This window comes from Lissotriton helveticus, chromosome 10 (assembly GCF_964261635.1).
Source record: "Lissotriton helveticus chromosome 10, aLisHel1.1, whole genome shotgun sequence".
Classification (NCBI taxonomy): Eukaryota; Metazoa; Chordata; class Amphibia; order Caudata; family Salamandridae; genus Lissotriton; species Lissotriton helveticus.
The window spans coordinates 106,400,594-106,426,047 of NC_136071.1; the positions used below are offsets into that span (position 1 = coordinate 106,400,594).

At 45.6% G+C, this 25,454-nt stretch overlaps 1 protein-coding gene across 1 annotated transcript in view; it reads left to right on the plus strand.

The window, feature by feature from the left end:
• CHTF18 (chromosome transmission fidelity factor 18) overlaps positions 1 to 25,454 on the plus strand; it is a 428,817-nt gene that overhangs the window by 203,185 nt on the left and 200,178 nt on the right. Inside the window, exons 16-17 of the mRNA XM_078664893.1 lie at positions 17,237 to 17,461; positions 18,582 to 18,731. Of these exons, the coding sequence (XP_078521019.1) occupies positions 17,237 to 17,461; positions 18,582 to 18,731 (375 nt within the window). The remainder of the gene's footprint in view (positions 1 to 17,236; positions 17,462 to 18,581; positions 18,732 to 25,454) is intronic.

Consider the following 25,454-nt stretch of genomic DNA (forward strand, 5'->3'; position numbering starts at 1 on the left):
ATTCGTTTCCTTCCAATCCGTGTATCGTTCCTCACTGCCATCTGAATTTTCTGTTGAATATTCTAGTGTCGCTTTGAAAACTATTTTCATAATGTGTTGAGATGTGATTGTCCCCTTACATGAGCAATGATCCTTACTACAAGGGCCTATTTGGGTGTGCAATTTGTGTCCTGGCTTTTATTTTGGTTCTGGTGTCACACTACTTTAGTGTGTCTGCAGAGGTCTAAGCCAGTCCATAGCAATGTGAGGTTGAGGACCTGTCCTGTGACCTTGATGGGTGCGCAAAGTGTGCCCTAATAGAGTGAGTGGAATATCTGCCCTGCCCTAGAAGTATCACATAACTTGGAGGTGGCAGCATTCAGTGCTTGGAGATTTATAGCCTGACCAGTCCTTTTTTCTCAGTGCCACTAAGGTGTACTAGCCGCCTTCACATAAATGTCCACTATTATGTGAAACCTAGAACATTGCACGGACTTCTTGTGTGCATGTTGAGCGCCTGTGTATGTACAGTGAGTGTGTGATAACTGTATGGTAGCAGAATATATGTGAATGTGTGTCTGAGTACTGAAGCCAGTGGGATCCATCTTGGATGCACAGATTTCGCATGGCACAAGATGGAGGATGAGGACAGTGGAAGTGTATTTTCTGCATTCCTTTGGCTGGGGGCTGGAGAACCAAACACTGAAGTGAGAAGGATCGAAGCAGTAATACCTTTAGAGATTTCAGATATATTTTGTTAGCAAGGTGTTGCTGCTGCATCTTTCTGATCCCTGCCATTTGGATGATGGTGTGGGTGATGGGTGGGACTTCAATTTCTTTTGTTCAAGGGGAGGACAGTTTCTATGTCAGGTATGCTCTTTTGTCTCTCCCTGATTACTGCTTCAGGGAAGCTGATGACAACTGTGCGCTGACAGCTCACTCTTCTTTGTGCCCATTTTTTTAGTGCTATTTGCTTGAAGCCAGAACTATTGATACCTGCTGTGAGAAACATCACTTTACACAACAGCTGTGGAGAGCAGCCTGGAAATGGCATTTGAAAAGGAAACCATCTAAACCGGTTCTGAAGCATGAAAAAGTAGATTCACATCTTCTCTCTGGGAAATATGTATGAGTGTGATCCAAACCACTCAACTTGGTTCCAGGGTCTTCATGACCAAGTAAGGGAGTGCTCTGCAATGTACTTGAAGGAGCACTGTGTAATCAGAGCTAGTGTCAGCCTGACAGCCAGATCCCAGAGGTATGGGACCATCACATGAAGATTGCAGTTTCTGCTAGAGTTAACAAGCGTATGCCTAGAAATGTGAGAGCTGAGAGGGGTGAGTGGTCTGCCCAGCCCTGCAGGAAGAGAGACTTAAAAGGAGGAGAATCCCAGTGTGTTCCTGGCATGAGGAACACTCATAGAAAGGGGACCATTGAGCGAGCAAAGCCAGGAGCAATCTGTGCTGAGAGTGGGCATTCCAGTCTCTCTATATTGTTCCTGCCAACAACTACACCCCAAAAAACAGCACAAATTCAACAAAACCTTGTAACCACCTGGTAGCCGCCCTGAGCTTGATCTTTTGCTGCCACCCTTGAAGGAGGAATAAAATAGGTTGCCACCGAGGTAGAACTGGTCGGCCTCGGTAGACTGCAAAGACCCTCACTGACCACATGGTCTGGTGGGGTCTGCAAACCTATCTGCCTTCAGCACCTGGAGGGCTGCAACTGCTGAAGGTGTTGTGCCCACTACCACACAACTTGTGCTGTATTTATCCAGCAAATTCTGTTCCATAAGGGGCTGTTTCACATGAAAAAAAAACAGAGTAGACTAATACTCTGTGAAGACTGAAGGGTGAAAACTTGAGGTTTTTCTGCCCACATCAATAATGGGGGTAAGAACAATCAAACAGATTGTGCTTCTGAAATAGTGGGAACAGTAAAGTAATCTGCAAATCTGTACCTTCGCCTAATTCCTTCCGCTGCCTCCGAATATTGAGCGCTGTAATTGATCAGGCCACCCAGCAGGAGCGAGTACTGGAGAAAGGGAAGATTTTAACCAGGGGTCCCACCTCTACCCACTATTCAAATTGCATTGTATAGTATTTAGCTCTGTGGTGTGATTAAAAGTACTTACTTTTGCATAAAGACGAACAATGGGCTAACTGATAAATGATTGTGTCTCAGCTCCAGCCCCGCACATTTCCTCCTTGAGAAGCCTGTGACTGTTCGCCCTCGCCACCCTCACAGCCAAGTCCTGAAAGCATTGTATTTGGCTCAGTTTGCAGAGCAGTAGTTGGACAGGCCAGAGACATCATTGGCAAACGACCTCAACCCCACGTTTCCCTTGTCTACCCTGTGACCCGCCAAACAGGGTTTCACATAAGGTTGTGAATTTTAGACCTCTTCCATTCGATCTCAATTCAGGATATTCTATCCAGATAAACTGATTCTTTGCACCTGTTTGCCTTTCTTCCAAAAGTGATATCTGCGTTTTACAAAAGTCAGTCTATCACAGTTCCATCTTTCTTCCCTCCTCCCTCCAACTAGGAGGACTGGCTGCATCGACCTACACCCAAGGCGTTCAGTATTACATCAACCACATCCAACAGTTTAGAGTGAATGGCCAGCCTTTTTTGGACTTCCACGGAGCCCAGAAAGTCAAGGCAGTGGCCAAACACACGGTTGTGCAATGAGTCGTCCATTGTGTCTAGAACTGCTGTGTCTTGGCCAAGAAAGACCCATCAAGAGGGCATTTGTGCCCACTCCACTAGAGCCAGGCTGCCTTCTACTGCTTTCACCAGAGGTGTTCCGGTAGCCCACAAGTGCCGGATGGTCACATGCTCCCCCTTGTATACTTTTGCAAACTCTACTGCCCACACCCCAGCAAGCAGTAATAGTTACTTTTCCCAGGATATGTTGCATTCATTCCTTGGATAATCAGCACTACTCAGTCCCACCGCCAAAGGATACTGTTTTGAGACTCATTCATAAGGTGAGGAATCTGCGAGACATTTATCCATCAGCTGCTTATCTTCCGTAACAACGTTTCTGGTGAATGCATAATCTTCTATGCGAGTTAGTGTCGTTATTAATAAGATTCCACGGTATGCAAACATGTCATGTGCTGTATTTGTCACTCCTGTTGATGCTGTCCTGGTTCTTGTGTGTGCGACACGATGGGGCATAGAAAAAGTGCCAGGACTGGCGCCGTGGACACTTGCTGTACATTCTGATGCCTTCAGCTCTGTAGTAACTTTATCTTCTGTGCAGCATTTTCTCTCTTCTCATGTTGCCCAACCGCGGAGGCAGACTGCAGGCGACTAGATTTAGCCATATCACTAACACTGGTGCTATTTGATAGAGCTGTTAGCTAAACTTTTAAGTCTATTCCGATTCTTACCACTAGAGGGCAGAAGTGTACAATAAATGTCTGTAGCAAATTTCTGCTTTGATAACAGATCCCAGTTCTAAAGGCTATACAAACACTTTCCTAATTTTAGGTAGTCCCCATTTCGAGTGGTCAAAGGAAACTGTGACGCAAAAAACTCTATAGTTCAAAGCAACATAATTCAAAACCTGACTTAACCTAGGAAGACAAGTTAGGTAGTGCCACAACTCTCTCGTGGAACTCACTGGCTCTTCATATAAGAACCAGGAAAAATGCATTATAACTCGCCTTTTCCAAATCTTTTGAACTAATCTCTTGTGTTTCTGGGCCAAACAAATGTACTGTCTTAAATGTGTATCCTTTCACTCTGCTGATAGTTCAAATGCAGTTTTGAAATGCATCTACTACCATGTGATGCAGCCTCCACTTCCTTTAAGTGGTTATTCTTCACGTAAATCACTCAAATACTATCTGTGCTGTGGGAGCACTAATCGTAATTGTTAGATAAATGAAATACTCTGCTGTATATACTTGGAAAGATCTCTATGTGTAGTAGATGCTACACAGGTTACTGAACACATATCAACTTATTGAGGATTTCGAAATATTCCAAGTTTAAATTCTTCCCTAGCTTCATGTGCCCATCCCAGACTGTGCTCCTTATTTATTTATTTATTTTGAAAGTTTTATATAGCGCAAACAAGATCTTTGCAGATATCAGAGCGCTTTACAAAGCCGGGAATACCGACAAGAGAGTGAAATTAAACATAATAAGTGGGAAGGGTGGGTACGTGAGGGAGCAAAGTAATACAGGTACATCAATAATATAAATATTACAGATAAATGTGTGCATAGATAGTCAGTAACGTCAATAATACAGGTGAAATACATAGTCGTAGAGTTCGAACAGAATAAAACAGATCAGTGTAGAGTCTTTACAGATCCACGCTAATAGGTCAAGTGTATTTGGCCATAAAAATAGCTTTTACTTCTTTCTTAAAAAGTGTGATGGAGGAGATGAGCCTGGTTTCAAGAGGGAGTGAGTTCCAGATCCTGGGTGCCATTCCTGAGAAAGAGCGTTTATAAGTTTTTTCCTTCCGGAATCTTCGAGGTTTTAGCAGAAGATTGTTTGTGCCTCTAGTGTTTCTAGAGCCGCCAGAGATTGACAGCTTCTGAGTGAGGTATCGGGGAGAGCTCAGGTGTAGAGCCTTGTGTGTCATGCAGGCGATTTTCAGATGTATTCTGGCTTCAAAAGGCAGCCAGTCCAGTGATTTCAAGTCAGGGGAGATATGCGAGTATTTTTTTGATCCAGTGATGAGTCTCGCTGCAGCGTTTAGAGAAGCTCTTAGGGGTGCAGTAGTGGTTAACGGGAGACCGCAGAGGGCGGTGCTGCCGTATTCAATTCGCGGGATTACTAGTGCTTGTACTGCAGTTTGGAAGTCTTTGGCTGGTAGGAAGGGTTTAAGTTTCCTCAGGGTATTGATTTGGAAGTTTGCTCCCTTAGTAGCCTTGCTGATATGATGCTGCATGTTGAGATTGGAGTCGAGAGTTATGCCTAGGGATTTCGCTGAATCCACTATGGTGGGTTGGACATTGAGTGCAGTTAACTGTTTAAGCCAGGTTTGAGTGGTAGAGATCTTCGCGGGAGGTGAGATCAGCAGGAATTCTGTTTTCAGAGCATTGAGTTTGAGATGATTATCAGCAAGCCAGGATTGGGTGCTTCTGATCGTTGAGTTCAGGAGTAAGATGTCATTGGGGGATTGTATTTTGAGATATAGTTGGGTGTCATCTGCGTACATGTGAAAAAGTACATTGGATGCTTGTAGCAAGGTGGTGAAAGGTTCCATAACTAGGTTGAACAGAGTTGGTGATAGGGACGCCTAACGAAACAGGTATTGGAGAGGACATCAGGTTGTTACTCTTGAATTTCTGCGACCTATTGTGTAAAAAGGAGGTGAACCACTTGAGAACAGTCCCAGAAAGACCCATTCTTGTGTTCAAAAGATCGAGTAACTTCTCATGTTTAACAGTGTCGAATGCTGAAGAGAGATCAAGAAGGATGAGGAGGCAGGTATCACCTTGATCTAGGATTTGCAGGGCGTCGTCAATTATGTGAGTCATAGCAGTTTCAGTGCTGTGTCCTGCTCGGAAGCCTGATTGATGAGGGTTGAGGAGATCAAACAGATCAATGTGTTTAGTCAGTTGTAGTTGTGCGCATTTTTCCAATAATTTGGCGAGAGTGGGAATATTGGTAATGGGTCGGTAGTTGTTTAGGTCGGATGGGTCGGCAGTAGGTTTCTTTAGCAAAGGTGTGACTTGTCCAACTTTGAGGGAGTCAAGGATAGTTCCTTCTTGGAGCGAGCTGTTGATAATTTTAGTCCAGAGTGGAAGGAGCATTGGGGTGAAATCTTTGACAGCGTTAGCAGGGAGGGGATCCGTGAGGTGATTGGAAGGTTTCAAGGTGATGAGCAGTTTGCCTATTTCTTCTTCGGAGTAGGTTTCAAAGGTTGACCATGTTGCATTGTTTTTAGGTTCGGTGGGTGTTATGCAGTTGAGTGTGGTGTGGAGTCTTGCGTCAGTGTGGAGATCATTCTTTATGTTGTCAGTTTTTTGGGTAAAGAAAGCGGCGAAGTCTTCACAGGCGGGTGCTTCGTGCAAGGTACTGAGAGGTTGGGGTTGTTCCTTGGATTGTGTTCTGATTAACTCAAACAGTTTTCTTGGGCGGTTTTTTGCTTGATCGAGCTGGAGGCTGAAGAAGTTTGCTTTTGAGCGCTTTATTTTCCTGAAGTAGGCGTTTCTCTTTTTCTTCAGAGTTTTCAGGTGCAGGGCAGAGGGAGCTGCCCTCCAGGTGCGCTCTTACTCGCATGGCTCGTCTATCTTCATTGAGACTCCCGTCGTACCATGGATTGGAGATTTTAGCGGAGACTCTTTTTAGCTGCATGGGAGCAGCCTCATTAATTATTGAGTTCATGGCGTTGAGATAGTGGTCAGTCAGGGATTGGACATCTGTTGCGCCCGTAGGCGGGAGTAGTAGGTCTCGGCTGTTCGGGGGTATGGAGAATGGGTTGAGTTTTTTTCAGGTCTCTTTTCCAGACTTTAGGTCTGGAGGGTCGAACCGAGTTGAGTTTGACTTTTTCATTGATGTGGAATGTGACAATATGATGGTCTGACCAGTCACAGGGTTGGATAGACTCAAGTTGAGTAGCGTCCTCTTTGGCGATGATAAGGTCGAGGATAGAGCCTTTCTCGTGGGTCGGGCTGTTGCATAATTGTGTGAGGTCGAGGGCGCTGAGGAAGCTTTTAAGACTATTTACCACCGCATCATTGGGATCGTTCCAATGGAGGTTGAAGTCACCAAGGTATATTTGGGTGAGCTGTCGTCCGGCGTTGGTTGAAATCATGTCCATGATTTGTTGGGCGAAGATGAGGTTGTCTCTGGGTGGGTGGTAAATGCCATGAAGAGAACATATCGGTTTGCCATCACTGATGATATCGAGGCAGATGTATTCGTAGGAAGTTGGAGAGGGTAGGGAAGGCGCGGAGACTTTCAGAACAGAAAGGCTGTTCCTGTATATGCATGCGATTCCGCCCCCTATCTTGCCAGACCTGTCAAGCCTAATGATGAGGTAGTTGGGGGGAACCAGAATGTCCATTATAGGTGTAGAAGATTCGGTTAGCCAGGTTTCAGTCAGGATGATTAGGTCAAGGTCCAATGTTAGTATGAGGTCAGCGATGGCGGAGGAGTGTCTAGAAGCCGATCTGCAGTTTAGGAGAGTGCATTTGAGACGTGGTGTGTCTGGGGAGGAAGAGGGTACTAGAGAGAGGGGGACTTTTCTAAGGTTATTCGGGACGGAGATTCTGTTGTTTAGAGTGGAGGGTCTACGGGGATTTGAGTGTATCGTGGGAATGGGGAGGTGCGAGGCGGTCGTGTGGTTTAGGGGAGCTGGGTCGTAGGAGCGGAGGAGGGAGAGAGTGTCGAGATCCGAAAGAGGGTTGCATGTGCGACGGGGGCGGTTGTTGCTATTGTGGGCAGGGATCGCGGTCCAGTGAGGGCGGCGGGTGCGGTTGTTGCGATTGTGGGCATGGATCGCGGTCCTGTGTGAGGGACGTAGCTTAGGAGCGTTGTCAGGACGCGAGGAGAGCAAGTTGAGAGGGGGGGTGGTGGTAAGTGAGGTGAGGCTAGGGGGTGTGGTGAGTAGCTCTTTGATGGTGTGCATGTCTTCTTTGATGGTGTGAATTTCTTCTTTGAGTTGTAGGAGGGAGGACATAATGTTCTCCAGCGTGGAATATGTGTTAGTGCTGGGGGTGGAAGTCATGGGTGAGTGGCTGACCTGGGGCTTATCGTGCGAGTGAGGGGGAGGGTTGGTGTTCATGCAGGGCTCCGTGATGTCGTCGTACGGGTTGGTGTTAGGGAGGAGAGAGGGTAAGGGGGCGATGGGAGTGGATGAAGAACGGAGGAAGTTGGTGGCGTAGAGGAGGGAATTCGTGGCAGGCGGAGAGAGCGGGGTGGAAGTGGAGTGTATGATGGTGGTGATGGGGGAGCCTGAAGGGTAGTGAGGGCTGAGAGTGGGGAGGGAGATGGGGTTGGAGATGGTCCTGTCGTGGGGAGGGGGAGTTAAGATAGTAGATGTGGTGTGCTCTGCATGGTTAGTTAGCGCGTGGGAGTGGGGGCTGAGAGAGGGGGGGGACAGAGGGTGGGATTTGTCGCTATGTGTGTCGTTCTGGTGCTGAACTAGGTTAGAGGGGTTGTGGGTGGGGTCTGTGATGTCAGGAGGGAGAGGAGGAGCGGGAGTGTTATGAGTGGGGGTCCCAGAGATGGAGGTGTGGGGGCGGCTGGTGTATGAGGGGGAGATGTTTGTGTCTGTGATTGAGGAGTGTGGGGTGGTTACAGCAGGTGGGTGAGTGACTGGTGTGATGGGGGAAGTGATGAGATGCATGTCGTTCTGGTGCTGAGCTGGGTTAGAAGGGTTGTCGGTGGGGGCTGTGAAGTCCGGGGTGATATTACTGGAGGGGATGTGAGTGGAAGTCCGAAGGTTGGAGAGGTTCTCTTTGAAAGTGGGGAACAGGTTGTCTAGTAGTTCCAGGTTCCTGTCTGTGGATTGAATTAGGACAGTCCCGTTATTGTAGATAGTAATGGTGGTTCTGCCTAGGAAGAGTTGGGATGGTGTGATGGAGAGAGTTAAGCCATGAGCGGATTTCCTGGTGGTGGAGACAGTGAGTAAGGTGAGGAACGTTTTTCTCCATTGAGCTCTGCGAGTGGTGTGGAAGATGATATCGATGTTCAGGGATCCATTGACCGGTGAGAAGTAGGTGTCGACAAAGGGGGTTTCAGGGTGGGACCTCAGGAAGTTGTGTTTAAAGCGTTTAGCTGCTTTTTTGGTGAGTGTGGATGGGTAGTTGATTTTATATGTGTGCTTGCCGATGGGCTCCATGTTGGGATGGCGGTATAGGTCGGTGTGGCGGTAAAGGTGGGTATGGGAGGTTGGACGATAGTGATACACATGTGCAAAGAACAAAGCAGACAGTAAGTTACATGGTACACAAGTGACATTAGTGAGTAACAAAAATAGCCAACATATAGAGGTAACAATCTGTGCAAAGCACAATACAGACAGTAAGTTACGTGGTACACAAGTGACACTAGTGAGTAACAAAATTACCAAAATATAGAGGTAGCAATCTGTGCAAACCAAAAAATAAACAGTGAGAGTTGGTGCAACTTACACAATGTACACAAATGAACAAAGATATATAGCAGACGGTACAGCTTACACAATGTACAGAAATATACCAAAATATAAGTGGTATCAAACAGTGCATATCCAGCATAAAAGTGAAATAGGTGCAGCTTACAGAGATGCCCAGTACCCAAATAAAAGAATAATATTGATGATATACTGAAACAAAATACCGGTGTCACCAAAAAGCTGCATGAAGCAATATTGATACTAGTGATCCGCCAGAAAAATTTGAGGTAGCGCTCGGTACATTACCAGTGACGAAAAGTGAGATGTGTGCAGGTTACAAAAAATTTACCACATACAAGTAGAGGTATAATACTGCAATAATGGCAGACACTTAATCACACGAGTGTTTAAATACACACAGTAAATGGAAGTAAAAATGTACAAAATACAAATAGAGGGTATAGTACTGCAAAAATAGGCAGGCACTTAATCACATGAGGGTTTGAATACAGAGCTATGTAAAGTGCGCTATCTAAAAAGGCCAGGTCTTAGGGAATGGCCAGATAGTGGGAATGACTAGTCCATGATGGCCGCCAAAGAGAGAGAGGAACCAGTCTATAATGGCCGCCCAATAGGGGAAGAAGGAGACGGTAGTCCTCTGTCTGTTGTGGTGCTTTGAGAACAGGGAAGTACACTTTCAATTTCTATTTGAGCAGGCCCAGATCCTGGCTTGCTGGGAGGGAGTCTTATCTCTGCAATGGAGGTCTTGTGTGGGGGAGTTAGGTTGAGGAGCCTCGTGAGCAACAGAGGTATAGGAGGGGATTTATTACTACAGCTTTATGACCCCGGCCATTTTGAACAAAGGAGGTTTTTCAAATAAGGTTTTTCAAATATGTGAACAGGCGAGTGGGGTAAATAAATACCTTCCTTGTGAGCTCTGCTCAGCAAGTGCGCCGGTGTTGCTAGCAAGGTTATTCAACGATGGTCTAGTCAGTGTACACAGCTGCCATATGCATCGATCTCTGGCAAGTTGCTGGGCAATGTTCGTGTATGGTCAGAGCCTCAGGGCTGCACTCACCATCTCCTCGATGAATGCTGCAGTGTGCCTCCCGATGACTATCTCCCCATCCTGCAATTCCCCTGTGCATCTCCATCCGCCCCAGAGCTCACCCAGGCATCCCCCCCCCCCGAGCGGTGTCACCTCCAGCTCCCGGTGCGGCAAGGGCAAGCTCCCGTCGACCGCCGTCCAAACTGATCCCGCCTGCCTCAGGGCTCCTCACCGGCAGCTCCCCGGGCGGCGGCGCCCCTCCTCAGATCGCCCCCAGCACTCGACACAGACAGGAGAAGCTCCTGTAGTCCGTCAACGCCCCTCCGACTCCCGCCCGCCTCAGGGCACCGATCCAACAGCGCGCCAATGCCCCGAACCAGAAGCACCTCTACAGAGCCATCATCAGGCGCTCCACCGACTTCCCGGTTTTGGTTCCTGATCTTCGCTCCGATGTCTCCAAGCGCGGGTCGCATAGACCGGGGGTAGACGCTCCAGCGGAGGGATCCAGACCTCCGTGGCCCCAGCAGTGTCCGCCGCCTCCACCGTCGGCACCTCCCGCAGCACCTCCGTTCTACAGGCTCCAGGCGACCCAAGGGTGCACGGCAGTGTCGGGGGAGTGTCGTGGTGGTGTCGAGGCCCCCGCCTGCAGCGTTACTTCAACGGGCTGCACGGCAGCGTCCACAGCACCGGCAGGCAGTACCGACAGGCTCCAGCCCACCGCCGGGGGAGACCGGAGAGGAGCCGATGCCTTGCGGGCGGTGCCAGACGTGACCCCCGTGACCGGTGGTCAACAGGCAGGCAGTCACGGCAGTGTCGGGGCCCCCAACGAACAGCGCCTCTCTGATGCCCACAGCCTCCTGCTCACTAGCCGCTACCAGCCTCCTCAGCGACCGCAGTGTTCCTCCGATGTTCCGGTGAGGGTTGCAGGGTCCCAGCCGCCAGTGCTCCAGGTACGCAAATTTCATCGACGTTCCAGTTACTTTTGAGTGAGACCAGTTACTCGTTTTCCAGTTACTCTTTTCCTTCGCCAAAGATGGGTGCTGTCAGGGATAATTCCCAACAGGGGATCCCCAGCAATGGGAGCTCCGGACCAGAGCTCCTACCAGGCGGCCATCTTGCACTTTTACTGCTTCTGCTCAACAACAGAGCCCCCTACCCTACAGTTTTCAGTGATTGCTTTCTGATGGACACTTCTCCCAGCAGATTCCTCACCTTATGAATACCTCCAGGGGCCAGGCTATATATCCTGACACATTTTCTCTAGCATTAGCTCTCCATTGTTCTCCTTTCACGTAAGGGAATGTTTGCAATCACCAATGAATAATCGTAAAAAAAAGGACACCAAACATGATAGCTCCGACTCCTTGTTCGCATTCTCTTAGTGATCCATATACTCCTCGGATGTTCTTATGTTCGTGATCACTCTGGTGGAGACACAGCAGTCTCCGTCACTGGTGAAGGAACAGGTGGAGCAGTTTTACTGTTGTCTCTTCCTAGTGTGGAGATTTGCTGCATCATCTCCTCCCCTCCCCACCCCCTCCCTTCCCCCTTCTCTCCCCCTCTCCCCATACCCTTCCCTCTTCTCTCTTCCCCTCCCCATACCCTTCCCTCTTCTCTTCTCCCCTCCCATAACCCTCCCTCTTCTCACCTCCTCTCCTCTATTTTACCCTCCGACTTGAGGAGAGCTTATTAATTTAAGGAGAACTTCTAAAACGTCTGCACAGAAGACTGACAGGCTAGGAAAAGCAACTTCTCCTCTTGCACATTAGTACTACGAATGACTCCTCCCACAAAGGAGCCACCAACGACAACATCTATCACTTTGCCATTAATGACAACCATGCCGACAACGATAGCACCAATGTTTAAGCTTCCAGAAAGTCTGCCACAGTGGCTTCTTCCAGTTTCGCCCTCCACTCATAAGAAACTCTTAGACACTAAAGGAGAGTCTCACCTTTTGGCTCTGCCAGTAGACTAGTACAGCTGCACATAAAATATCAAGAGGAGGATTAAGAAGATGAGGACACATGTGAATCATGATACCTTTGTCGTGGCTTCAGAGATGGTTAAATCCTTCGTTCTTTTGCTCACCATGCCACCGCAGTTTGGGCCCAGCCCTATGCAAATCAGTCTTGACCCTGCTCCCCATGGGAACAGTCCAACCTGACCCTGTCTTGGCAGTTCAGGCTAAACTGTTTCCATGCGGAGCAGGGTCAAGACTGATTTGCATATGGCTGGGTCCAAACTGGAATGGCATGGGGAGTGAAAAAATTGACTTAGGTCCGGATCTTTGTATTGGGGTGAATGTTTGACATAGATCAGCATTCTGTCCATCAATTGCTCTTTTTGTAATACTTCAAGCAACAGTCCGCAAGAAAGGCACTGGATTATTTAGGCAGCAGGTTACACCGAACTGGAACTGGGAAGCTGCAGACCCTGGTAGCTTTGTTTGCCACCTCGTCCTTCACAAATCTAGACAGGGGAAGGATTTCTAACTTTGTATCTGAAAAGGGAAGACATTACAACACAAAGGTTAGTGTTGTTAACTATGCCCAAACCTGCGAATTTGTTCAAAAGCTACCATCCGGTCCCCCTGAAAATATTGGCCATCAACATCTATCTTTGTTAAAAGCAGAAGTCATTTCTATTCTTGCATAAGGGGCTTGGGATTGCAAACTTAAATTCCAGGAACATCTCGCTTTACTCTAGTTATTTTCTGGTATGTAAGAAATCAGAAGGTGCGCCAAGTTGGATCCAAGACAGCTCAATAATTACTTGAGCAGGCAATCCTTCAGAATGATGGCCTTCTGGAAGTATTTTAGATGCTCCAACATGAAGAATCGTTCAGGTTCGCTAATAAAGTGCCTAGTTCATTAAAACCATTACACATTAAAATAAAACATTAAAACCATTGCAATAGTAACATGGACTTAATTGGATTTTAAGTCACATATTGTACCTGCCCATTCATCTGAAACATTGAAAATACCTGTGATTCGAAATAGCTTTGAGCCTCTATCCGTACTGAGTTCTACAATTTGGTCTCAATGCAGCACTAGCTATAGTGACAAAATGTAATGCTCTTCTAATGACTATCTTGAGGAGACAAAAAACATCCAAGTATTACTCAACCCATGCGCCTGATTGGTCAAGAGCAAAACATTTAACATGATCAAATCATCAACTGCGACGTATAGACGTATTTGCAACTGTTGCAACCTCTGGGATTATCTCTTAATGTAGCTTAATGGCACTTGGAGCCCTCCAGTCACATCCAGTTTCCTAGGACCATTCTAGATACAAAAGTGGGGAAAGTCTGTCTTTCGTAGGAAAGGATTCTGAAACAGCAAACCATCAGGCACTGTTCACGGGCTAAATGTCTCAATATGGTCCTGCAATTCACTACTGGTCATGAAGACTTCACGATTCATCCCGATTCTGGAATGCAGATTGAAAAAGGCACCCTTTCCAAGAAGAGATAGATATGCAATGACTCTAGATACCTGGATCCTTCGAAGATTGTATAGAGGCCACTACAGGTATGAAATGAGCATTGGCATGGTGGAAAATAAAATCCAACAGAGGCAGGTTTGCCTTTTCAGCTATATCCAAATCAGTTCATAGTTATAACAGATGCTATCTGAAAGGATGGAGCTCTCATCTGCAGGAATTGGAAGCAAAAGGACACTGGTCTGGGGTAAAGAAGCATTTCCATATCAACGAACTGGAGCTGAACGCAGGCAGAAGTGGACTTCCATTGTTCCTTCTGGAATGGGCCAATACTGCTGTGCTCGTCTGAACATGCAAGCACAGATGATAAGAACAAGCATTAAGGAACAAGGTGGTAACCATTATTAGAGGAGGCACAACAACCTTGGAAGAATGGGTGACAAACCACAATATTTCACTAACTGCAGAATATATCAGGAAGACCTACAAACATGGGCAAATACTCCCTGCTTAACAGTCCAGTTCAGTCATATGTGGAGTTTCACACAGAACTTGCAGACATGGTATTCCGTAAATGGGTACAGCAGGCACTAGATCTCTTCTCAGTGCCAGGATTTTCCAACCAAAAATAAATTTGATAGATTGGGGTGTGGCCCCGGGCAATTGCCAGTGGCTGATATTATTTCAAGCATTACATCCATCACCTTGTTTTTTGCTGCCTTAAGTACTTCGCAACCAGGCAGCTTTTTTCCAGGATCAAGACCTTACGTCAGCTTTTCCACCCCTTACCTTCATCCCGGGGGTGATCAGAAAGATATACAGGGGAATTGTGCAGAATCATTAGGCAGTTTGTTAAAGAGTTTTTTAGAGCTTTTCTATCAGTGCTGCCCCCCCCCCACCCACCAATCCAAGTAGGAGCTTAACCGGGTCCTTCACTAAATTATGTAAGCGCCTCTGGACTAATGCATATTATTATTAGGGTTTTGTAAAGCGCGTAGTAACCCGTAAGCATCCCAGCGCTAAGATCAGGACAGTCAGAGGGTGACATAAGGGAGGAGATCAGGGGAACAGATGAGTATAGAGTGGACATTATCTTGGAAAACTGCTCTGCTGCTGGCCAGGACATCAGTCGACAGTTTGATTGATATTAAAACTGTCACAATTACGGAGCTGTTTCTGACGTTTCAGGCTGGCAGTCATTTTTCTAACTAACCTCACATTTATTCCAAAGCCCCATTAGATATTCATCTAAATGAGTCTTGAAACTCTGAGCTTTTTTTTTTCAACATCCCAGTTCTGTAGCTGAACGGGTTTTCATTCTAGCAACATCCGATGAAGCTTAAAGAGCTGGCACAAGGTATACATTTTGGCCCTCCTGAGCCACTCATCAGTACACTCCTGGACATTACAGAAGGTCTGCCTGCCCTGTTCCCTAGGGGACTGCCCTGCTACTTGAGGCCTGCCTTGTTCCCTAGGGGACTGCCCTGCTGCTTGAGGCCTGCCTTGTTACCTAGGGGACTGCCCTGCTACTTGAGGCCTGCCTTGTTCCCCAGAGGACTCACCTGCTGCTTGAGGCCTGCCTTGTTCCCCAGAAGACTGCCCTGCTGCTTGAGGCCTGTCTTGATATGTCAGAAGGAAGCCAGGATCTGCTCCCTTCACCCCAGGTTAACCTGAGTGACTGTTAGGGGTCAGCTGACTGACTTCCTGTTCTGAGCTACAGGGATGCAACAAACTTCAAAGCCCTCCCTGCAACTGCCCAGCTGACCTGCTTCAACTGGATCTGCTGGTCTTTGCTAGAGTGAGTCCCTGATCCCCAAGAGGTGTCTCCCCAGTTCCTGGTCCCTTGGATGGTATCAGAGTGCACTCCTCTTCAAGAAAAGTAGAAATTATGAAGTTCATGGGATCTTCGTGACCGGGCCCATTAGCTCTGAGATCCTGCCACCCGCGACGACTGCCAATGTGAAGCTCCGGTGAACCCGACTTTTCACGTTACACCAACGGGCAACCGAGTTCCGCAGACAGCCTGCGGGGACCACCTTTATTAAGGTCCAGCAATGACTGACTGTGACGCCCAACCGACTCTTCGCTACAGTGATGACAGGCTGCTCTTCACTCTACAGCAAGGACCATCCCAAACGCTCCGCCTCCTCCACACGGCCTCCTCCACACAAACTGGGCTCTTCTTGCCAGACTTTGAGAAGGCATGTATTTCAGCTGGATTAACCTCGACCTGACATTGTGACTTTCCCCCAGTATAGCACTACCTATGACAGCTTTGTGCTTTTAGGTGCTATACTTAACTCCACTTTGAAATACAAAATTCTGGTTCCACTGATTGGATTTTTGTTGTTTTGGTCTCAATTTATTTATTAAAATTGACCGTATTTTTCAAAATTGTTTTGGGATTTTCTTGCGTGTGTTTTCCCTTTATTACGGTTTGTGTACTGTATAAATAATTTACACAATGCCTCTAAGTCTTTAGTGCCAAGCTACCAGAGGTTAAAGTGCAGTTTAATTTAGTGACTTTTTTGGTTCACATAAAAAATAGGGGTTATTCAGTTCAGTTCATTTTGTCTTTATTTCGAATAAAATTCATAAAAGACAGCAGAGATAAAAACAATTTTCAACAGTTACAACATTTTACTATGGAACCCCAAAAATATAAAAATTTTACTTTCATACAATATACAGACATTAAATTAGGTTAAGTTAAATGGGGTAACAGTTTCTTTGCACGAATCAGCCACACCCACCCCAAAAATTTAGCGACACAGATCACAGATTTTTCAATACGTAAGTCTCGTAATTTCAACAGGGCTGTACAATGCCCCCCACACTTTAAGGTTTTACAGATAGGTTTTCAACCATTTTTGTCTGGGCAAACTGTATGCTGGGCATGCAAAAAACAAATGGCCGATATTTTCGACCTGGTCCGGACATAAAGGGCATTTATTATTTGAATTATTCACCCACTTTGCAGAAAAGGAGTTGGTCGGCAAGGTACCCACCCTAAACTGATGATACAGCTTACGGTCAAGGGTTTTGCATATCAAGTCCCAATAAGGCTCAAATAGGGGTTATTTATTGAGTGTGGTTTTCTCCTCCTCACTATAACAACATTTTTTACATATTTTATGGGTATTTTCATAGTGCACTAATCACGTGTAAAGGTATCCAGGCTCTCTGTAGCAGGTGTGTGAGGCCAGCCATGCGCTTTACTCAAAAAGCCTGGTCTTTAGCGTCTTTCGAAAGTGAGAGAAGGTGGCTATGATGTGTTGTGGGTAGTCATTCCAGGCTTTAAGGGTCAGGTAAACTGGCTCTGCTCAGCTTTTATGTATGCGTGAGGTGTGTGCTAGTGAGAGACCAGCCAAGCAGAGGTGCCTGGAAGGTTGGTAGTAGTGAATGCGGCTTTTCAGATAGGCAGGGACAGTGTTGTGTCTTGCATTGCATTATAGGTGTGGGTGAGGAGACCGCATTGTGCAGCCTTGGGTATCGGGAGCCAGTGGAGTTTCCTAAGGTGTAGTGTGATGTGGGCTCACTGCGGAACTGAAGCTTGACCGCTTGGAAGGATCAAAGCATATCAATCTATGAAATATGCCAAAGATGGTGAACTGTAGTTAAAGGTAACTTTTTTCATATTTGACATTTTTGCATGTCCGGTATAACTTCATTTTGTTTTTCCAGGGCCTTTATGACAATTTCTTGAACATGAAAGTGAAAGATGCTAGCTTCGGCACAGTGTGCCTTGCCACGGACTGGCTGGAGTTCACCGACATACTGAATGTGACCATAATGCATGGGCAAAATTTCCAGCTCATGAGATACCTGCCTTTTCTCCCAGTGGCCTTCCACCTGCTATTTGCAGCCTCCAATGTTCCTAGGATAGCATATCCCAACAGTAATTATGAGGTGAGTTGAGAACGGTATAATGGAGAGTGGAAAAGGTGTGCATGCCTTGATGGGAGAGCATAACCGTGGAGGGCCTTATGTGAGTGGCTGTGGTGGGATCATTTGTTCGCACCCTGCCACTGGCCTTGTTGAAGGTTTAGTCAGTGACTGTGCGGAGGAAGACGTGTGGGTGCTTTTTAGTATGCTGTAATATCTTGTGTCTCCCAGATCCCCACACTTATTGTTTAGATGTGCTAAATAAAGTACTCTGAGTTATACTTGGAGGGCTGATCTTTCGTTTTGTCATTTACTGGTTAATCTTGTTTCAGAATTAGTGCTTGCAATATTTTCTTTTTTCCTATGTGTGTACCATTGTCTCTTGTCCAACCCTCCTGCCTTTGTATTCACCACAGTAAACCATATGTTCCCTATTTTATTAGGAATATCCCCTACCTGTCCTTCCAGATTAGTCTCTTGGAGTATCTGGTGGTGAAATGTAGCCATCTACCTCGTTATATATCACAGACATTTGTTACTTTTATGGTGGAGTAGTTTTTACATCAGCAGATTGGTGTAAAGCAGATATTTCACTGCTCTAATGTAGCTTATCACCACGTTCCCATACTTCCCTATCCATCATTGTGTGCCCAGGTACAAATCTGCTGTACAATCACTTTGTTCACCGCCCCACTCACCGATGCCTGAAGGAAAATGGTCACTATAAGAAAGACACCATTGACGTTATGGGCCAAGTAGTGGCCTTTTCAAAGTTTGTCAAAGGGAAGCATTTGATATGTAGAGAAGGGGGATATTGTGGTGAGTTATCATGGAGTATAGATTAGTGGTGAAATGTCTTGACGGAGAGCGGCAAGCCTCTAGCACTAAGAGTTGGAAATCTATCAGAAAACTATGCTGGAATGATCAGAGGCATGGTTACACATTTTGGAACTCATGTAAGTGTATCCAGGGGAGAGCTTTGTGTGGATTTGTGAAACATTTCATAAATTTGTCGGTAAAGAGGGATATTGCAAGAACCACATTTGTTCCTGGAGGCAAATTAAATATTTTCCAGGGGGGCTCTAACACCTGGGTGTTTGTAAAGCTCAATGTTTACTAACAGGTTTGCTCACTGTTGAAATAGGCGCTGTCGAAGCTGAATCAAGTCAAGAACACCCTGACGTCCATGATCACTGAGATCCATCCATCGATACGAAGCCACGTGGGTCCTCAGTCTCTGGTTCTCGAGGCCCTGTGCCTTCTTCTGGATATCGTTACCCCGAAGCTCAGGCCGGTAAGTGAACGTAGATATTGTCCTGACAGAGCTATGGCCAATTGTCCATCTCTTCTATTAAATTTTGTCATAACAAAGCTCTGGCCATTAATTCAGCTCTTCTTGTGAATGTTATCATGACTAAGGTGTGTCCAGTGACTGATCTCTGCTTCTGTGTGTTAGAATCTCTAGGCTTCTGGAAGTGAGTAATGTGTGAAGACTGATCCTGCTCTAAAATAAGGGATGAATGATTCCTTGCCTTCTTTACATCCTCCTGATCTCTCATATCAACACTCTGTACAGAAATATCTTTGATCAACCAAAAGGAGTAAATCACAGGGATCCTCCCCAAAGTAGACACAAGACAAAAAAGATCCATTTGGAGATATAAACGACTCAAACTGAAAATTGATAAATGTGAATTGATAGTGTGTTTCCTATTAAGGACGAAAGCCCTCTCCCACTGACCAGGTGGCATGCTTCATCATGCCTGAAGGCGTGGGCTACAACCCTGCCAATGCTGGGGAGCTCTTACAATGGTGTGTAAGAGGGAACTATGGGTTGAGGGTTGTGTGCTCTCCCGGAAGTGCAGTTGGGCTTTCTTCAGGACCTAAATAGCCGATTGAAATCTGTACAAATGTGAACCTTCTTGGTAACAAATATAAATAGGTAAAAAGGTACTTGACCATCTTCGATCACTTGCTGACGCTTACAACGTTGAGTCCTGCATTCACTTTGTTTGAGAAGGGTGTGGAACAGGCCAAACACATTAATCATTTATAATTTAACCATATAGTTGTCATTCTGGCATCTCCCATCAGGGTGAGATACTTGCAAATGTCAATTAAAAAATTGAGTTGCACTCCTTTTTACATGCAACATTGCATGAAAACTTCTTGTGTGTCTGCGCAATTCATGCTTATATATGTGCCACTTCTTAGATAAAGTAGCCACGTGCCCACAAATGGCATTACCTGGAATTTACTCTGTATATAGTACTGCCTATGGGATAGCAATGGGATGGACATTGCGGCATATAGGTGTACAAACAGAATTATAATATTGATCAACCAAGCAACTAGCTGGTGCCGGGCTACTGATCATAGCTAACCGAATGTTCTAATCACCAATATAGAACAAACCACCTCAGATATTCTACTGACTATGCGTCACTGTGCAGATAGGTCAACTAATGGCCAGTGGTGAGGACTCAAATACACTCACACACATATATCCAAGTAGACTCAAAAATAATGTAATCTACTCATCATGATGATGTGTTATCCGTAAATCCACACTCCCCGTATTATTATTGTGTCACTTCCTTCTGCCTAATCATTCCCGGCATGAGTGAAATCTGTGCGCGTTTCAGCATGATTGTGTACCAGATACACCATTGCCAAGGAAGGGGAAAGACCCGAAGTGCAGAGATGCTGGAAAATGTAGTGTACGCTAAGTGGTAGATATCTCGGCTCAACAAAAGTATTTGTTTTTAGTGTTTTATCCCTCCGTCTAACCGAAGGTCTATCGACCTCTGTGTTGATGATCTTACGTCTAAAGCCAGGAAGTGTCCCTTATTAATTATATAAATCCACCTTTTAGCGCCTTTAGACCTTTTGGTGATCTGTGCGCTATACAAGTGCCTCTGACTATGACTATTTTAGTAAGTCTAACAAACCTCCGAAGATGTAGGGTTCCCAGGAAAATGGGTGTACTGTGGGTGACAAGGGTAGAGCAGATATCGCATTCTAAATACAGTATCTCGCTTATAGCGTGTTATCCCCCAACAGAAGCGGGAACATGCCTACATATAATATGGAGCCTCGCGTACTATGTATTGATCACTGTGGGTAACATGTTTAAGGCCTAGAACTGCCTGTATCTGAAGGCAAATGGTTGGTCAGTCTGGATTATGACCCAGAAATATCTCTGTCAGTGTCGCCTCCCTGTAACTCATCCCAGAAAGATGCTCCGCCATCAGTAACTATCTGGCGAAACCCAGGAATCAAGGAATGACCAGGAATTAAGTACTTTTAGCACTTAAGAATTTTACTATGGAAATTATGAAGTGTTTCTCCAATGTTGTCATATGAACTTGATTTAGAGGCCATTTCGATGGTAGTTACGAAAGGCTTGGTGAGTACTCAAAACAACTACACTTGTGTTGAACGTACCTTGAAGTGAAAAGAGCGAACTAAGTAGTTTACTGGTGAAAAGGGTACTAATAGTGAGCCCATATTGATGGCATTAGCAATCCTGGCAATGGTTTATTGTGTAACTGATCTCTGCTGATGTAGAAGGAGTGTAAAAATAATTGTCCACATAATGAAGACCTCTGTAAGTGACTTATTGTCTGATTAATGGGGATTCTGGAAAAGGAGGAAGGCCGCGGCCCTTGTAGGTTGCAAGGAGGGCCTCTCTCCTTAGTTACAGCCACTTAATAATTTGTTGTTCTTTCAGAGAGCATGTCCGCATCTAGCCGACCCTTAATATTTCATATCAACATTTCATTTCTTGTTAACCTTTTCTTGTGTCTTCTGCTGCTGGTTTCATTTTTCCTTGCTTTTTGGAATATGGTATTGTAGTTGTGTTCTAGTTTTTCCACTGTTCACTTTTTCCCTACACAGTGTAGGACTGTTTTAGAGGTTATGGGGTGGAGAAGAGGAGTCCTCCAAAGAGATTCGGAGAATCACTTGTCGTGGAGGAGTAGTAGGCATGGGCAGTCCCATCTCCCCTTACTGGTATCACTTGCATATACATAAATACAGAGATACAAGAGTGAAACAAGAGAGGCTGCTTGTGCCCATGATGTTTTACATGCATACCTTTTCTAAATATTATCTCATTTTACCATACACTAGATAGCCCCCTTATGTGTAGTCTAATAATCACATTTCTATATTTCTTACAACTAAACTGGAGATATGCCCTAAAAGCTAGAGCTGCCGACCTTGAATGGAGGGACCCACGTCTAAATCCCAGCCATGGCTGAACATATCCTGTGATTCTAGTCAAATCACTTAATCTCCCTGTCTGTGCCAAAATAAATGTGAAACTTAATCTTTTTTTTCATGTAAAGCACTTTAATGCCCTTGGGACCAGTCTGCCCTATTTAAAACCACATACAATAAAAATAACTACATAAAAAAGATCTTGATTGCCAGGGGTTATGAAAAACTAATTGCTTCAGTTCAGTTTCAGAAGGCAGAAATCTATTATTAACATTATAAAATGCCTTGGGTCAATATTTATGCTGAGGCCAGAATCCTTCGCAATAGAATCAAAGGTTGCCATTAATGTCTCAAAAGAAAAATGTATATTTTGGGGAAAAATAGGTCTTCATCTGCATATAGCCTACATTAACTAATTGAGGGTTATTATAAAACTCATCTGTTCTTCTTTCCAGACTGTTATGCTGATCTTGTCACTTTTTCCCTGTTTTGGCAGCAGTGTGTAGCGTCATAGTGCAACTATTGTATTAGTGCTGTGTTAGTAGTATAAACATGTTCAGTACGCTTTACACGTAGGCTCACTTTAAAGGGTACCTTCATGCTGCGGTGCTTGTCAGTGTGATGCTCTGATTCCCTTGTCCATATGTTTGACTTGTGTGGGGGGCTTAGTTTGAGGCTACCCTAGGTAGCTTGGATGGCAGCGTTACCTACCTGTGTGTGACTCCAGGTGGTTTGTTGATGTGAAGGGGGAGCGTGCTCATGTTTCTTGGTGGAGTATGGAGGAGATGGGTCATGGGCGTGCTGGCCAACCGCCCACAGTGGCGTAGTTAGGGGAGTTAGCGCAGTGGGGGAGAGTATGAGGAGAGGCAAATCAGTAGATTGATGGCCACAACTTTATCGGGGGGAAAAGACAGAGATGTATTAAAGCAGGTGAGACTAGATTGGTGCAGGAACGACTGAGAAGCCGCTGCTGTCCCATGAGAAGATGAGCGTGTAAGAAGGGGCGGGCCCTGAGCAGAACTGGAAGGGTTAGGAGCGGATATGATCTGGGAAATGAGATGCCAAGTATTCGGAAAACAAACAAGACTGCTGGAATACTCGCTGGTAGGTAAATGCTGGTGTATGGTGAAGCGTGGCCTCTCTGTTCAGTACTATGAAAACCGTTGACTTTGAGGTGACGCACAAGTGCAATGTAAAATGTAGTCATGTTAGGTTAACAATCCATCAGAAGAAGGTGTTGTTGAGTGCTGTAAGGAGAAGATGAGTTAAGGGTTTGGAACGGTGGATTATTAAATAAGAAGGGTGGGAAGAAATGTCTGTTCAGGGTCAGAAAACTGGGGGTGGAGATGTCTAGCAATGTGCGACTGGGCTGGGCGAGCTAGAGTGAAGGGTCAGTGCTTCCTCCCCCTTGGGATACAGATTACTGCGAAGCAGTGTTCACCAAGAGGTGATGGGAGTGGAATGATTGTGACATAGTGCCATGGTGATTGGACAGCAGAACTATGCACATTAGGGAGCCATGTTGGACGTGGAACATCTTGGGGATCCAGCGGGTAGAATAAAAGGTTACAGATCGCTGAACGACAGAAGCTATAGCAATTGTGCGAAGGTTTGCAGTCTGGTACTCCATAGGTCTCCTAGATATCGATCATTGCAGGACCTTTGATAGTATAGAGGGTGCTGACTTCAGACACCCCTGTAATGTTAAAAATAAGAACTGCAACATTTGTGGTGGTGTTTGATCATTGTTAAGTTAGTAATGGATCAGATTTCTGAACCATGGTTCCGAGATCTTTTATCTGTAAACCCCTCAAGGAGGCAACCCCCTGGTTTCTCCTTACCCCTGAAGTGCAGGTTACTCCCCAAAGTACAGTCCACGACTTCCCCCCACATTACCTTCATTGTGCAACCCAAATATGTATGTTTCTGCCTTCAGCCTGTTCCTCCCACACAGCCAATATTCTCCTAACCAAAGGACCACTCTTTCCACCCACCACAATCCTCAAAGAGCAACACAGATAGTTCATGGTTTGTAAAAACAAAGCTATTGGCTTGTCAATGTTTGTTATAGTTAGATTCTGAATATATACAGCAGGTAGGACTGGATCCTTGAGATAGTTTACAAAAGAGAATATTTTATGATTATTCTGAGGAATGTAAGTTTTTATACTTCAGCACTTCCCTCTCTTGGCCATTAAAAAATATTCATGCTGTTGTCGGGAAAATCCCTGCCATATGTTGCCTGATTAACCCCGTTTTGTTAAAATAAACACGTATTTGACCCTGCACCTTTGTTTGCTCTTGCTTAACCACTGAAATGATTGGACACCAGAAATGTGAAAATCTAGCATATTAGTATCCGTTGACATTCTTAGCTGTGGTATCTGAGGACTGCATCCTTCACATGGCAACTGGCCTGTCATCATTTCCCTAGCTTTGACCAAGCTTGCTGGTCTTTGGCAGTTCTCATCTTCTAAGGTTCTCAATTATTTTCCCTCAGCCATTGCAGAGTGGACAAGCCTACCAGTTTTGATGCAGAATGATCCGTTGCAACTGCTGACCTTCAGAAGCTGAAGCCCCTAACTTCATGACTTCACTGGGTGGGCTACTGGTCTACGAAAGCTCCCGACTTCATGAAGAACCCAGGAACTGCCAGACTAGCTGGCGGCTGTTGACTGATCTTTGGAGTAAGGTCATCTCATGAACTCCCAAAAGTCTTCAAGAACAGAAGACTATCACATCACTCTGAAGTCAAGTAGTCTGCTGATTTTAGTGTAACCATCTAAAACAATAGGTGGGAGCTCAGTTATGGTGTTTAACCAGTAAAATATTGTAAAGCCCGTCTGACTCTGGGCCTGACATTCATTCATTAGGTAAAAGCAGCATTCAAGGATTTTCCTGCCACGGGTTCTCCCTATTCCCCTGGTGGTGCACCCGGATTAAAGGCACAAGGACAGCTAATACTTTTTCTGTAAGGCCTGCCTAAACCAAGATCACCTGAGTGGTATCCATGGGAGCACAAATCTATCAGAAGTGGTGCAGTTTCCACTACATTGGAAGGCATCCTCATTCTTTGATGATGTACTGTCTCAGGTGGGCTCTGCTACAAGGGCTAATTGAACAAGTAAGGCTGTTTTGCTTTTTTCCCTTGCTACCTAGCAGGGTATACTACATCCAGTTATCACAGCTCACAGTGAGTTGCCACGTGTTATGAGTTTCTTCTGAAACATCAGACTCTACCTCAAAGACTTTTCAAGTGAAGATTTGACTCCGTGCACCCAATAACTATTCTTGGAGTGTGACACCTCTTAAACTGCCTCAGCTCATGCCCCACAATTGTGTTTCTGCCAAGTCTCACATCTCTGCTGGAAGGGCTTCGACTTCCTTTGAGGCCCAACGTCAGTTGCCGGGTGCGCCCATACCCTGACCCAAGCAGCATTCTTTCATTAGAACTTGCCTGACCTATCTGCCAAGTTTCTAACCCGCAGCTGCCCTGCTCGCTCACCCTCGCTATATCTTTTTTGCAGGGATGGGGTCCAAGCTGCTACTCTCAACCCATGCAACCTCTCATGAACTTGTTCACGGCTGGTAGCATCAAATTGTATAACCCACCATGGAATCACGTTGTGTTTTAGGAACACTATATTTTTTCTAGAAGGGCCCAACTGTGATTGCCAGTTGGAAAAGGAAGGACATTTCTCTGTAGGAAACTGTGTACCTGGTGTCGCGTGGTGGCCTTGTTCGTAGTATACTGCACTTCTGCACTCCTGTGACACTCTTAATAAGGATGTTT